Here is a 16,029-nt window from a genome sequence, read left to right on the forward strand (position 1 = left end):
CATTAACTTATTCTTTTTATAATTACGATAAGTAATTAATGAAATCACAATAATTACAATGATAACAATACCACTAATTACAGTACTTATAATTATAGTAATAGTATTATCTTTTCTAGTATCCTTATTATACATACAAACATCAAAATAGTTATCAGGTTTAACACCTAAAATTCCATTCCATACAACAGAATTATTTAATTGATAATTTATATAATTTTTAATATAAGGCAAACATAAAATGATATCAAACACATTATAACCATTTTTTTGTATTATGCTTCGATTAGTTTTACTAAAAACTTCTGCATTAAAATTCGGAGGATCTTCAGGAAGAGAAATTATTGATAATGATTTACATCCTTCGAAAATTGATGTGTAAATATTATGTATTGTATGTAACTTAGGAATATGTATGAACGAAAGTGATGTACAATTTTTAAAGATGAAATCGCCATCAAAAGTTGTTAAACGCTCTAAAATTATTGTTGTAAGTGAAACACAATTTTCAAATGCATTATTTAATATATTATTTACTAAACTAAAATTCAGGTATTGTATTGAAACGCAATTTAAAAACGAAAATTGTTCAATTGTAACAACATTATCAAGTTGAACTTTTGTAAGTTTTGAACAATTATAAAAACTATATGAAGTAACAATAGTTATCATTGGTAAATTAATAGACAAAAGATTTATACAATTTTCAAATGTTGAATTTCCTATTGATTTGGTATTTGTTAATGTAATATTTGTAAGTGAAATACAATTCTTAAATGAATATGATGAAATTGTTTGAACATTTGTTAAATTAATAGTTATTAATGAAACGCAATCTCGAAATGATAAAACACCAATAAACTTCAAATTATTTAATGAGACATTTATTAGTGAAATACAATTTTGAAATGAAAAATCATTAATACTTTCAACATTTGGTAAATCGATTAATTTTAACGATTTACAATCTTCAAATGCAGAAATTTCAATTTTTATTACATTTTCCATTAAAATTTCATCAAGTAAAACACAATCTTTAAATGAACTTTCCTCAATGTTTATAAGGTAAGGAAATTCAATTCGTTTTAATGATTTACAATTTTCGAAAGAAGAAATTCCAATATTAATTACATTTTTTAATGTAACATTTATAAGTGAAAGACAATTAAAAAATGAAAAATCATAAATAATTTGAAGATTAGGAAAATCAATTTTTTCTAATGAAGTACAATATTCAAAAGCAGAATTTCCAATTTCAATTACATTTTTAAATTCAACTTTAACAAGTTCATAACAACTATTAAAAGCTGATTCACCAATATAAATAACATTAGGGAAATCAAAAGAATAAGAAATACATTTTCTAAATGCAAAATCTCCAATTGTTTTTACATTTGGTAATGTTACAATACCCAAATTTATACAATTATCAAATGCATTTGAACATATTTCAGTTAAATTAGGAAAATATATTAAATATAAACTATTACATGATCGAAATGAAGATTCTTCGATTACATTAACATAATAATTTTCGATTAACGTTAAACTATTACAATTTGAAAAACACCTTTTACTATAAGTTTTTAGTTTTTCAAATTTTAATGTTGAGATGCTCGAATTCATAAAGCATTCAATTCCGACTTTTTCAACATTTGGAATTTCTAACAGAAAAAGTGAATTTTGATCTTTAAAGCAACGATCGCCAATTTCAATAAGATTTTCAGCAACAAATTGCTCCAAATTTGTTCCTTGGAAAACATCACAACCAATTTTTCCTAAACTTGGTAACATTAAAGAATTAAGCATGTGGCAATATTGAAATGCATTATCATCACAAATTTTTAATGAGCTTAAATCAATATCATTTAAAGAACTATTATAAAAAGATCCTATTCCAATATATTCCAAATATGGCACATAAATATTTAATATATTTTGGAAATTACTAAAACAATAATCTCCTATTTCTTTCACATTAAAATCTAAAACAACATATTCATTTGTTACAGTCGAATTCTCGAAACAAGATTTTCCAAATTTCTCACATAATGGCAAATAAATCGAATTAATTTTTTGATTAGAAAAAAGATAGTCAGGCGCAATAATTAAACTATCCAAAGAAAAGTTACAAATTGCGTTTTGGTTTTGGAATAAATAATGAGAACAACTTATTAAAGATGGAGCTTCAATATTTCGTAATGAATCACATGTATCAAAGACATAATTTCCGGCTTCAATAAGTTTAGGAATAAAACATTTCGATAAATAAATACATTTTTCAAAAACTCGATTTCCTATTTTCGTTACGTTCGGTAAATTAATTGTTTTAAGTGATAAACAACAAGAAAAAGCTGAATCATCAACAAATGTAACAAATGGGAAATCAATCGCTTCTAATGTAGAACAAAATGAAAGTGATGAAGCGCCAATAATTTTAACCGAATTTAAATGAATTGTTGATAAATGTGTACATTCAGAAAAACAAAATTTCGTACAATTCTCTAAAATAGGAAATGAAATACTTATAATGTGCAGACATTGGAAAAAACAACTTTCCCCAATAAAACTCACATTTGGACAATCAACTATTTCTATATTAAAACAATATGAAAATGCAAAGTCACCAATTGTTGTTACATTTTCTCCAATTTCCACTATTTTTAAGTTATAACAATTGTAAAATATATAATTCCCAAGTTGAATAACTGAATTTGGAATTAGAATTTCTGTTAGCCCAAAACATTCATAAAATGAATAATCTGAAATTGTTTTAACATTTTCTCCTATAATAACACTGGATAAACGATTACAGAATTGAAATGTGCTTTCTTCAATAGCTTTTAAATTATTGCCAGTAATAACTTTGGTTAATGATGTGCAATATGTAAACGCATTTCTGCCAACAGTTTGAACTGAATCTGGAATTGTTATGTTTTTTAAATTGCCGCATTCATGAAATGCATATTGGCCAATGGAATTAACTGAATTAGGCAAGATTATTGTTTCTAATTTTAAACAATAAATGAATACACTGGATGAAATTTCAGTAACGTTTCCACCAAGAATAACTTCCTTTAAATTTGAGCACGAATGAAATGCATTATTACTAATGATGTTAATTGAATCACCAATAACCGCAGAAATCAAAGTTGTCCAGCCTAAAAAGGCATAGCTTTTAACAGACTGAATTTTTCCATAAACAAAAACATGCTCTGTTACATCTTTGTATTCATTTGTGAAATCACTTTCATTAAGAATAATTAATGTTTTATTTTCTTCGATATAACTTTGAAATGAATGAATCACAAATAGTGAAAAAACCAATAACATAATTCTTCGAATTAACATCTGATTAAAAATGGAACTTATGTTGCGGCCGTTTAGTAATACGTCAGAACAATGAAAAAATGTTTTTATTTTTTCTAATTCATCTTATTTTACTAAATAGTTTTAAACATTTTGTATCTATAAAGAAGAAACAAGAATATTTATTAATTTGTGTAAATATTTAGGAAATATGTAAACAGAATAAGAAATAATTGTATATACAACATTATACTAACAACCACTACCAGCAGTTGTGTGTTTTTTATGTTTGTGGGAGAATCGCATCAAAATGATCACACAAATTATCAAGTTGATTCTTTTTTAAAGAACATTCTTTGTACATGAAACTTGGAGCTCCCTGAATTGGTGGTATGGTTACTGGTCGGTATATCAATCTCTCACCTTTTTCCAATTCAAATTTAATTTCATCATTTACACCACATGAAACAACATAAAGACCAACCGCTGGATGTCTTACATGTAATTTCGGGTGCTCAATTAACACTGCAAGAATTGAATCAGTTGTTCGAATTCTTCGTTTGATAGATTCAATGTTGGCTTCAATTTCAGCAATTTCTGTATGAGCATTTTTTATAGCCCGAATCCTATTTTCCAGCTGAGCATTTTCGTTTTTGATTTCTTCAATTAATGCTTGATGAACTTGCTTATGTTCTTCAATTTTTCTTTGCAGATCTCTACTATCCTCTTTGACAGAGTTCACTCTCACGTTGATTAGTTCCCTGTATTTCTTTTCGATGGATTTATATTTATCTTTCCAATTTATTGATTCTTCTGCATCCATTTGAAAATAATAAACGAACACCAAATAAACGTCTTTTAAACGGCTGTTTCGAAAAGGAATTTTTATTTCATATGACATGTCGTATTCGCTAAAATGTCTACAAAAAAGCATAAAATTGTATTAATTGGCGACTTAGGTTCCGGGAAAACATGTTTTGCTTTAACATATAATGAAAAAAAATTTCCATCAGATTACATTCCTGCGGTACTTGATGCGTTTACCGAAGAACAGATTTTCAACAAAAAAGAACATGAATTCCTAATAGTTGACTCACTTGGAAAAACAGAACTAGATAGAAATAGATGGGAAAACTATCATAATGCGGATATTTTCTTTTTATGTTTTTCAGTTGTTGATCCAGTATCTTATGAAAATGTAACTTCAAAGTGGATTGAAGAAATACAAAGTCATGAGGAAGATCCAAAGTATCTTTTAGTTGGAATGAAGACAGATTTAAGAGCGAATGAAACTATTATAAATTCATTGAGACAACAACTTTTACAACCGATTACACCTGAGCAAGGGATGGAGAAAGCACGTGAAATAGAAGCTTTAGATTACATGGAATGTTCAGCTTTAATGGGTGCTGGGGTTCAAGATGCTTTTGACGCTGGGATTCGTTTCATCCTTGAACCTCCACAAGAGGGTGGATGTTGTACAATATTTTAATGTAATTTATATATATGTTATAAATGTAGATAATTATTCTTATTTTTCAATTGATTTATTCAAAACTTTTTTTAATATTTTATTATTAATCACATCTCTTATAATCGAAAAATCAAAATGAATAATTCATGAAATTAATTAATTTTTTATCTTTCACAACTTTTTTGAAAATGAAGTGGCAAAAATTACGACCGTGAGTTTAATTTCATTATTTTACAGTTTTTTGAATGTGCGATAGGTTCCTTCGCTGATAAACCGCTTTGTCTTGCGGCATATGACAGAGTTTTATAAACTATTTAATTTTGAATAGGTGATACGGTTATTATTAATTCCGTCAAAAGCTTGTTCTCAAATAGTTTCAAACAAACCCGTTAACAGAAGACACACATGTTCCTCCGCCATTATCTTCGAAAGCCAAGTTCTTCTCTTACTTTAAACCCTAGGATTGAGGCGAGGGAATCACCAATTCATCGTCTATTTCATTCAGCTCATACACCAACTTTAATTCCGTTATGCAATTCAAGTGATCTTAAGGCTAAAAGAGAAACAAATAATACAAACTCAAAACTAAAAGAAATCAAGCCAGTTGAAGAGAATGTTCCCGATCCAATTGCAGATTTACCAATTTCTGAAAGTCGTTCAGATTCAAAGAATAGAAAGCCTGATATAATTTTAGTTGCTCAATCACCATTTCCTGAAATTCAAGATCCTACATTCCAACAAATATTCGAAAAGAAGATTGAAATTATTTTAACCAAATGTAATTTTGAAATTGACGATGCGGATAAAGAAGCCAAAGAAGTGAAAGAACATACTCTCAAAGAGTTCATTACACTTGTTCAAAATCCTCAAACACTAACTTCACTTCCTCAAGAATTAATAGATTCTTTATTCGATTCAATATCTACTGTTGTCTTCAGAGATCGTGCGAGCGTTTCCAAACTTTATCTAAATCCAGAAGATCCCATTCCATTTCATGAATCAGAAATGCCACATATCGCTCTTTTCTATCAACTTCTTCAAGAAATGATAAAATCTTGTCCAACTCTTTCATGTTTTGATGAAGCATTTACACGTAAGTTACTCAAATGTTTTACCACGCCAGATCTTGAAGAAAGATTACAAGCAGCACAAATCATCATTACCATTCTTGAAAAGATACCCTCTATGAAGCCACTTATCATCTCTACCATGCGTACTAATCTAACCGAATGTTTTTGTAATGAAATGATTCCTTATGTAATCCATCCAACGTTAACTGTCCTTTTATATTATTTCCAGAAGTCACCTCATATTGACGCTAGCCATGAGTCGGTCCAGATCTACATAAAGGACGTTCTCCTCATCTTAGGCTCGAGTTACTTCCCGATGTTCTCAACCGCCATTCAACAAGTAATTGAATACTTTGTCAAAACCGCTCCAACGCTTGTTGGTTCACCGACGCTGGCGGCCTTGGTGAAGCACTACCCAAGGACGAGTGTGCCGAAGACGATTTCCTTTTTGTCAATGATTGCGACTACGTTAGCAAAGACGCCTTGGGACTTCAAGAAATATATGGGAACCATTTTTAAGATTTATGCAGAAGCTGCAATATCATCACATATTAAGGTGAGCAACGCTTCAATGTCGATTTGGCATAAGATTGAATTGGAATCACTTATTATTGACAATTCAAATTTCATATTTAGTACAGTAATGGACGTGTTAATACCGTCTTCTTCAAGCCAATGGTCACCAGATATAACTAAGAATATTGACTTGATTCTACAACAGATGAATAGAATAGACTTATTTGTATTTCAAGAACTTTGCAGAAAGAAAAAGAATGAAAAGACACCGCAAAACCCAGAGCTCAAAAAATGGGCTGTGTTGGCAAGAGCTGCAAATCGGCAAGATAGAGAAGTTAATCTTGCATCAAAGCTTGCACAGATACAGATGACATTCTCAAAGCCAGAGCATCGGATAGAAGAAAAAAGGAAGAGTTTACCATCGATACATACAAATTCAGCGGTGGTTTCTTCAAAACCGGCGAATCCAAAAGCGCTTGTAAAGCCAAAAGTGCTATCGCCTTTTTGAGAGAAACCGTAGATTTGTTTGAAATTTTGGCTATCGTTGTAATATTCTTCAGACAAAATATTTTTATAAATGCTTTGTTTTTTTGTTCCAGATATATGTAACTCAGGTTACAGTTTTTATTGTTAATAGAGAATAATGCGATTTTTTTTGTCGATAATATTTTTCAGATTTTATTGTTAAAATTTTATTTTATATAACATTTCGCTTTTAAACGTTTTTGGCGCCGTTTTTTAAAATCTAGAAAAAGGTTTTGGATGAAACCAATTGTATTCCATAAATCTCCTTTGGAGAAGCTCAGTCAGTTATCAAGACGTAAGACAACTCAATTAAATAAACAGGATCTCGAACAAAAAAAAATTCATGAATTAAGTCCAAATATCTTTTATGGACTTAAAGTTCGTATAGCTTTAACTAATTATATAAAGAAGACACTTATTTCCAATTCATTAAAATCACATGGAGCTATTATTATATCAGATGATTTTAAAATTGATCCAGATGTTGTCATTGTAGAAAATGCTAAAAATCATAAAAACAACGGCAAAGTAAAGTTTGTTGATTTTAAACAAATCCCATGGGTTGATAAACCAATACAAGATGAACAGCCATTTAAAGGCGTTGTTGTAGTTGATTCCAATCATCAACGATGTCCAAAATTCAAAGAAATCGATAAACTTCCGGATTTATATCTCCAACCTTTACCAAATCATCATGTCTTATCACCATTTATTCCACCCAAAGATAACATAAAGCCCGAAACGTCCACATCAACGACGCCCACAAAAAAGAGTTCTAAACCTGTCATTGATCATACTAATCCACCAGATTGTGGGTATTGTGAGATATGCATGTGTAATTATATTGATGCCGAATGTCATCGTTCCTCCAAAGAGCACATTACCAAATCGGAGCGCGACGATTTATTTGCTGAACTTGATGAACTTATAAGCGACATCAACTCAGAGTATTTACTAAATAAAATAGAAATTTATTTTTAATAAAATTAAACTTTTTCTTCTTCTTCTTCACCAACATTAATATCAATTTTCTCATTGTTCGATTTATTTTCTTCATTCTCTTCATCATCATCATCTTCTTCTTCATCTTTATTCGTGATCAATACGTCGTTATCATTCTCTTCGAATTTCTTCTTCATCTCCGCTTTGCGTACATACGCATAATACGCAGAGAAGCCAATTGTCATTACGGTGCCGGCGAACTTCATCGGCGTCATAACTTCGTCCTTAAATATCAAAAACGCTAACACTGTCTGGAGACACGCTTTGACAATGCCAGTCAAGTTGTGCGTGAGCGGTGTCGTGTATTTGATGTTAAGGAAAATGGCAATGTTGATGATGAAGCCCGTGACGCCTGCCAGGACTTGAACGCCCCAAAATCGGGTGGAACGGGAATTAGTGAACACTTCAAACTCGCCGGAGAAATAAACAATGGGCGTGAGAATGAGAATTGCAATTGGTGTATTATACTCAATAAGTAAATACTCATTGTTGTCTAAAAGTCCCATGACTCGCTTAACGACAATGGCATAGGCTGCTACAAAAAAGGAGGCAGCAACGCCTAATAATGTACCTTTAAGCGTTAAATTAATATCACCTTCAATCCCTAAAACAAAGCCTAAGACAACACCTGCACATCCAAGACATGCTTTGAGTGACGTCTTTTCGTGGAAAATAACAAAGGTTAAGATGATATTGAAGAAAACTGATAAAGAACGAACAATTTGATAGCCAGATACTGAAACGTTTTCAAGGCATTTGTTATTAAGACCAATCATCATTAAGTAAGCTATACTAACTGGAAGCACTTTAATGACAACATCAAGTTTATAGTGAATTGGTGGAAAGAGATTGAGAAGTGGAACCTTTTGGCAAAATGTAGAAATTATAACAATAATGATATATGCTACAACAAATTGAAACCAAGACATAAATAATGCACCTGATTTTTCGCTTCCTGTTAGAACAATACGATTTAGGAAAACGAGACCGATGGAAACAGTCATGTAAAAAGATACAGCTAGAATTGATTGTAATTGTGCCTTCTTGAAATCTTTTTCTTGATTTTCGGACATGCACTAATACATAACCGCCATTTGGATAAAATGGCTAAACCAAATATGAATTCAATTCAATTTCTTCGGATTAAAACTAATTGAAATATTATATTCAAAAACCTTATGGCCCCTCACAAAGAGAAATGACGGAAAAACGTTCCGATATTGGAGTGGAAAAATCTATATGGTTTTTTAATTACGCATGTTTTATATTTGTTTTTTTTATAGGACTCTAAAGTTTATCATAAATTCATTTTTTTTATCAAGAAAAATAGACTGAAATTTTTTTTCTTTGATTATGATTTGTTCACATGTATCTTATAATCAGAAAGAGGTAAGTGTTTTTCCCTCATATCAAAAATATTTTATTTAATTTTTCAAGGATATATCGTGAAAAATAATAAACTCTTTCAACCGGAGGCAATCGTGATCATATTACAATTCTTGTCAAATGAAGAATTTATTTTCATTACAAATTTTAAAAAATAGAAATAATATTTTTACTCATGCGGTGGCATAGAGGGCTATTAGAAATCAAACCAAACATTAATTTAATTATGATTTAAAATAATATATATCAAATGAAGTATTGTTCACATATTAATAACACCACCAATAACTATTTATAAAATATTTTTCTTATAATTTTATTCATAAATATATGCAAAAGATATAATCAACATAACATTTTAGATTATAAAAAAAATTATTTTATGTTTATCTTTACTAACTCTAAATTTGATTGATAAATTTTTCATCTGCAAATGGATCTTCATCATCATTTGGAAGTGTAATATTTTTTTCATGATGTACAATAAGAAAATGCATTTTCCAATTTCTTTTAAATAATTTAAGTTGTGATTTCGAAAATCAAATGCATTCAAAACATTTTTGGAATAAACGGTTGCGTGTCACGAAATAAAAGTTCTCAATGTTGGCTGCCACAAGAAAAAAACATGGTCTGGATGTTTCTGTTGCTTTTAATCGTTTTTGTTCCCCAATGTTTCCTTTTTTCCAGAGAGTTGTTCCATGGAAAAATTGGGATGAATGGAAAGACACATACCAAATGCTTTACAGCAACAATCCTCACGAGATTTTACTTGGATGTGCTAGAGTTTCAGCATGGGCAGCAAAACAAAGTCTTCCAATTGCTGTTGAAGTTACAGCCTCAATGCAAAGAGAACTAAATTCCCCACAAAGAAATGTTTCTGCACTTTCGCTAGCATTGATTCGTTTCATTAATGGAGTTGTTGAGCCTTTTAAAAATGCCAATATAGGTGTATCAATATCAACAATTGGTGCGTCTTATGGTGTTCCAGATTTTGTTGTCACGTTACGTCACTCAGCAACACACGGAAAAATGCCAACATTTGAATTTGCTGCATTAGGTGCAAAATCTGCTTTAGATTGGTTAAAAGAAAATTACTGGGAGGAGCAGCTCTCATCCATTGAAAAAATAGAAACACAAATGAAGAATGAACTCATGGATTATTTCCTCAAATCAATTCCACCTTTTTCAAATGTTAAAAGCAATATCATTTCAAGCTTTGGTCTCAGTGAGCTTGTTAAGCTCACCTTAAATCCAAGTCAAAACAAGCACAACATTAGTCCTCAATTCCAATCCAAAGTAGCTGAACTACTAACAAATATCACAAAAACGCAACCAAACTTTGCTTTTGCTTATGCTATGAAAGTAGCTGAAGAAGTAGGCAAAGGTAATGAGGTTGCAACCTGTTGGCTCGAATTTTTGAATGAGCATAACCTAATTCCAATGAAAGAAGTTTCCCTCCTTTTCCAATGGTGTGATCCAAGCACTCTCGGTAGAGCAATTCCCATGAAGCTAATAGGGGATATCCAATCAGATGTTCCAAATCCTGAATCGGTCGATGTAAACTTTTCAAAATTGGACATCAAAAAAATTGCGCCTTTATGGCCTCCAACTTCGATTGGAAACCTTCCGGAAACGTCAAGCCAATCATTGACAATGACAGAAGATGAGTTCGAATTTGTAGAACCCGGAGAATGTATTGTTGGAGATTCTCAGGGATTCGTCAGAAGAAATGCGCCTTTTCAACAAGGGCAAACTGATGAACAAATTGTACAGAAAAGAGAACCAGAAAACTTATTAGAAATATGGTAAATAAAATATAGCATAAAGTGAATTAAATTACAAAATGTTTTGTATTTTCATTTTTAATTATATGCTGAAATTCCCAACATATTTAACAACAGTTTAATTAAATTTTAGATTTTCACATTTACATTTTAATAGCAATTTATAAAAGTTTTATTTTTGGTAGCTTTTACCAAAATTGTTTAGTATAGATGAAAAATATTCATAAATAAAAATGTTGTTAATGTTTTCTTTACTTTTTGATGTTATCTGATTTGTACATATATGTAAAAACTTATATTTTTAAAAAAAAAAAAAAATAGAAAATAATTTGAAAATTTATTGATGCATAAAATTTTGAGTTTAAAATTTTAAGATTTTCTTTAGCAACAATTTCCCGTTTTTTCATTTGTTTTAATAGAAACACCAGGTCTTAAACTTGCTTGTCTTGCTTCTTTTCCAGTAATTCCATTTTTTATGCACATATCAAGGATACTTATAATTAGTTGATTAAATGCTGCTTCAACATTTGTTGTATCTTTAGCAGATGTTTCAATAAAGAGAAGTTTTTGGTTTTCAGCAAAATTAATTCCTTCTTCTTTGTTGATTACACGTGAATCTTCAGAGTCAGTTTTATTGCCAATTATCATTAAAATGATATTAGGATCAGCGCTTTGCCTTATTTCAGTAATCCATTTTGAAAGAGAATCAAATGACGTTGCCGAAGTAATATCATACACAACCATAGCGCCATTAGCACCTCTATAATATGCGGATGTTATTGATCTATATCTTTCTTGCCCTGCTGTATCCCATACTTGAGCTTTAATTACATTACCATTTATATTTAATGTTTTGGTAGCGAATTCCACACCAATTGTACTCTTATTTTCAACTGAAAACTGATTACTTATAAATTGCGATAATAAATTAGTCTTACCAACTCCTGAGTCACCAACAAGAATAATTTTTAGTAGGAAATCTGGTTCCATTACTTCCAATTAGGTAACTGATAAAAGATTTTGTTTTCTCACTTTTAAATAAAAAATTTATGGAGTTTTTTTTTGAAAAAAAGTTATATAAAATTTATATAGAAATGATTATCCTTAATAAAATGATTTTCGCGTATGAAATGATGAATAAAAATAATTCTGAATTATTTCGTTTTGAAAATCATTTATAGCGTTATAAAGTATCATGATTATTTAAGAACATAAATATTTTTTTTCATGCTTGCAATTGTAGAAATGAAATCCGTTAAAATATATTAACGTATTTGTAACGTTCTCCAATGGAAGCGACAAACAACATCAAATATCAGCTTTCAGTTCAAAGACCAAAACTATCTCGTTTTGGAACGTTTTCTATCGAGAACTTAGATATCCAAAATCTTTCTGACATAGGAACACAAAAAACATTAAGAACATTGAAACTTACCAATTCCAAAATTTTATCTTTATCTACGCTTCCATCACAACCTAATTTAGAACGTATTTGTGCAGATAATTGTCAAATTAATTCATATGAAGGTTTATCACGACATCCAAGACTCAAAAGCATATCATTTCAAAACACTCCAATTTCAAATCAACCCAATTTTAGACTAAGCTGTATCATAGTTATTGGAAATAGGCTATCTCTTATCAATGGAATACCGGTAACTAACAAAGAAAAATTAATTGCATCTCAATATCCACTAATAGCACGATATCTAATTGAAGCTGGGTGGGAAGTCAGATATCCTGTTCCAACCCATAAAGAATTTTGCCAATATGCTCAACAATATAAATCAAAATTGAAAGGAATTGATCCAAATATCTTCAATGAAAGATCACAAAAATACTTCAAAAGTATCCCCTTCTTTATATCAAATGATAGCCCACAAATTATATATAAAGAAGATGAAATCGAAGAAGAAGATTTAAAAGATCAAGATCTTGAGCTTGCAAACCAACTCCGAAAAATCATCCGTAAAAAGCTGGGAATTAACATAGGAAATGACTGTGATTTAGAAGAAATTAAAGATATTATCAGAGAACTTTCTCAAATTGTTCAACAACTTGATTCATGCCAAGATGAAATATTTGGAATCGAATAAAAATATGTTAAAGTGTTAAAATAAAAATTTTGTATAAACTCTATGTTTAATTGTAAGTGAGCTAAATAAATCCTTTAGAAAGCAAAATATTAATTGTTATTACTGAGTTTTTAATTAAATTTGATTAACTTCATTGAGGTGAATCTTTATGTTAAAACGAAGTTATCCTAAGAAAACATTAAAAGAAAGAAATTTGTTTTTGATATGTCTTTAATATTAAGAATTAATCCATCATCACAATTTTTATGTTTTTACCAATGATATGAGAATTCATCTTATTTATCATTTATTTTTATAAGTTGTTTCTGAGTATTTGACTATATTTTGCATTTAGTCCTAAAATTTCTCTTAATTACTCGAATTAATGATAAGTTTATATCAATTTATTACGATTTGAGGCATGGTGTGAAAAGTAATACATTTTTTCGTATGTTTCTTGATGTGCAGGAATCAGCCTCTTGTCGAACATTTGGAAAACCATATACAAAGATGCTCTTAATTAATCAATCATTTTCAAAATGTATAAAAGCTACTTAGTGAAGGGAAAGACAAAGCAAGGGAACATAATTTTCGAAAGATATGAATGATAAAATGGTTTCAAACATCAAAAATCGAACCTATGAACAAAAATGATTTGTTCAGAGAGAGAATGGATGATGAGATCTCATCAGAATGGAAAAAAAAAAGAACTCGAGTCAATAAAACCAAGAAATACAGAAAAGTTACAAGGATATCAAACACAATGATATCTTATATGTTAATTATCACTATATTTATTATGTTAATTATGTGATTTTTAAATTTTTCAAGTATTCTTCAGAACAGATTATGCGATAAATTACCAACAAAAATGTTGATGTAAGGTATTATCACTACTTATTGAAATAATAACGAGCTCAAGCAGTAAGGTAACAACAGAAGAATTTTTGTAACAACCACAACAATTTTGTGCACAAGACGATAAAAAAATTAATTTCAATTTTCTGTATCGTTACGATCAAAGACAAGCAAATTTATCGCTTCAATGGATTGAAAGGGATAACCACTTTTTCAATTTAGTGGCAACTGATCATAATAAAGAAAATTGCTTTAGTTCGTTAATTATAAGAGTAAACATTTTGTAAATCTTAAATTGATTAAAAATATTAATAAGTGAGCATAAAAATATATGAAACTTTAATTGAAAATCAGAATCATGAAAGATATCTCAGGTTTATTACTTTTGAAAAACACGGTTAGGAGTTACTGAACACAAAATTTTGCCGTCTTAAAATTGTGAGGGGTTTACTGTAAGCCTTTCAAATTCTCAACAAATGAAATCATTTCCATATCATTTTTGCAAGATGATGGATTCCAACAACTCTCTTCTCCAAGATATGATTGAAGATGAGGAACCAAAAAATGAGGAAAATCAAGAACAAGGCCTGAATGAAAAAGAGAACGTTCCTCAAGAAATACCACAACCCACATTTTCTGGAACAATAACTGTCTTAAATCTTTTAAATTCTTTTCTTGGAACCTTAATTACTAACAATGCGTACTCTTTTGTTGGTGCCGGATTTGTTGGTACAATTCTTATTACATTAATATTTGCAACTATTTCATATGGTATATCATATATGATGCTTAAACTTGCAAAGGAAACAAACACCAATGGAATCAATGCGCTTTCAGCTGAAATTCTTGGACGAGTTGGTTCATTTATATATTGCATCTTAAATATTTTTTATTTATTTTGGTATTTAACTAATTGCCTTTCTGCTGCAGGAGAAATAATAGTCCACTGGATTGAACTTAGCGAAGTCAAACTTTCAAGATGGGCTGGTATTGTTCCCAATTTTATTTATTCGCTTATTCCCGTCTGTCTCACATTACCAGTCCGCCAGAACAAGATTCTCCAATATTTCTCCATCATTACAATCTTTTGTGTAATTTTTTATTTGATCATTATGTTTGTTAAGATGGGTATTTATCTTCACAATAATCATTCCATTCATTCATATTGTCAAACAATATCATTTAATTCTGATTTTTATTTAGATTTACCATACTTTGTATTATATTTCCCAATCACAACAATCTTTATGCCATCATTACGACTTTATAAAAAGAGATCATTTAAGAAGTATAATTTACTTGTGTTAATTACAATCATTATAGCATTTTTGATTTTTAATGTATCTGGTATTACAGGTTATGTGACCACTGCAGGCTTCGAGCGAAACATATTTCGGGCATTTGATAGAGATGACGTGTTAATGGCTGTTACACTTGCAAGTATATTATTAATTGTCACATGTTCATATCCGATAGTATGTCGAAGTATGATGAATTCATGGAGCCAGCTAATATGTAAGAACGAAAACTATTTGGAATTAACAAAATGTAAAACTATAATAGTTATATTCTTAAGCAACTTTTTCCCATTTGTCTTCGGAACCTTAAACGTAAGCACAATTAAAGTGGTCAACAGTATTTGGTTCTTTCTTGCAGTCGCTTTCATGTGTATCTTGAATTACATTTATCCGCCAATTATGTGGTTCTTTTACTATAAGAGGAAAGAAGGTAAAATCTGTAACGTTAGAAACATTTTAGGTTTGATTTTGGTGCTTTTAGGTATAACATTGATTATTACATCTGGCGTTGGATCAGTCCATTATATGGGCGAATACTTCAACAGTTAAATTGATTAAATAACTCTATCAAATTAATTTTTGTTTCCGCTTTGCTATGTTTTTGAGGTTGAATTCACACAGCTGGAAGATTATCCCAACGAGTCGAATGAATGAGAAATTATCGGATTTATATTCAAAAACTGAGGAGTGAAATCAAAGAACGTTAAACAAAATTGAAATGTAAAACAAATT

General features: G+C 29.9%; 6 protein-coding genes across 6 annotated transcripts; 4 read left to right on the top strand and 2 right to left on the bottom strand.

Annotated features, from left to right (window-relative positions):
• Positions 1 to 4,225: 4,225 nt before the first annotated feature.
• On the top strand, positions 4,226 to 4,801 carry GO595_000175 (ras-related C3 botulinum toxin substrate 3; the record flags this gene model as incomplete). The annotated part of the gene is made up of 1 exon (XM_067914580.1): positions 4,226 to 4,801. The coding sequence occupies one exon, from the start codon at positions 4,226 to 4,228 to the stop codon at positions 4,799 to 4,801; it is 576 nt and encodes a 191-aa protein (XP_067779630.1).
• Positions 4,802 to 5,188: 387 nt separating this feature from the next.
• GO595_000176 (phosphoprotein phosphatase) lies at positions 5,189 to 6,877 on the top strand (the record flags this gene model as incomplete). The annotated part of the gene is made up of 1 exon (XM_067914591.1): positions 5,189 to 6,877. The coding sequence occupies one exon, from the start codon at positions 5,189 to 5,191 to the stop codon at positions 6,875 to 6,877; it is 1,689 nt and encodes a 562-aa protein (XP_067779631.1).
• A 254-nt stretch (positions 6,878 to 7,131) lies between these two features.
• Positions 7,132 to 7,875, top strand: GO595_000177 (protein DBF4-like B; the record flags this gene model as incomplete). Its single annotated transcript, XM_067914602.1, has 1 exon — positions 7,132 to 7,875. The coding sequence occupies one exon, from the start codon at positions 7,132 to 7,134 to the stop codon at positions 7,873 to 7,875; it is 744 nt and encodes a 247-aa protein (XP_067779632.1).
• Positions 7,876 to 7,880: 5 nt separating this feature from the next.
• Positions 7,881 to 8,969, bottom strand: GO595_000178 (GDP-fucose transporter-related protein; the record flags this gene model as incomplete). Its single annotated transcript, XM_067914613.1, has 1 exon — positions 7,881 to 8,969. One exon carries the CDS (start codon positions 8,967 to 8,969, stop codon positions 7,881 to 7,883), a length of 1,089 nt encoding a protein of 362 aa, XP_067779633.1.
• A 1,048-nt stretch (positions 8,970 to 10,017) lies between these two features.
• Positions 10,018 to 11,091, top strand: GO595_000179 (ribosomal biogenesis protein LAS1L-like; the record flags this gene model as incomplete). The annotated part of the gene is made up of 1 exon (XM_067914624.1): positions 10,018 to 11,091. One exon carries the CDS (start codon positions 10,018 to 10,020, stop codon positions 11,089 to 11,091), a length of 1,074 nt encoding a protein of 357 aa, XP_067779634.1.
• Positions 11,092 to 11,447: 356 nt separating this feature from the next.
• Positions 11,448 to 12,056, bottom strand: GO595_000180 (ras-related protein RABA2a; the record flags this gene model as incomplete). Its single annotated transcript, XM_067914636.1, has 1 exon — positions 11,448 to 12,056. The coding sequence occupies one exon, from the start codon at positions 12,054 to 12,056 to the stop codon at positions 11,448 to 11,450; it is 609 nt and encodes a 202-aa protein (XP_067779635.1).
• Positions 12,057 to 16,029: the final 3,973 nt, after the last annotated feature.

Source organism: Histomonas meleagridis (assembly GCF_020186115.1).
Source record: "Histomonas meleagridis strain 2922-C6/04-10x chromosome Unknown contig_1, whole genome shotgun sequence".
NCBI lineage: Eukaryota > Parabasalia > Tritrichomonadida > Dientamoebidae > Histomonas > Histomonas meleagridis.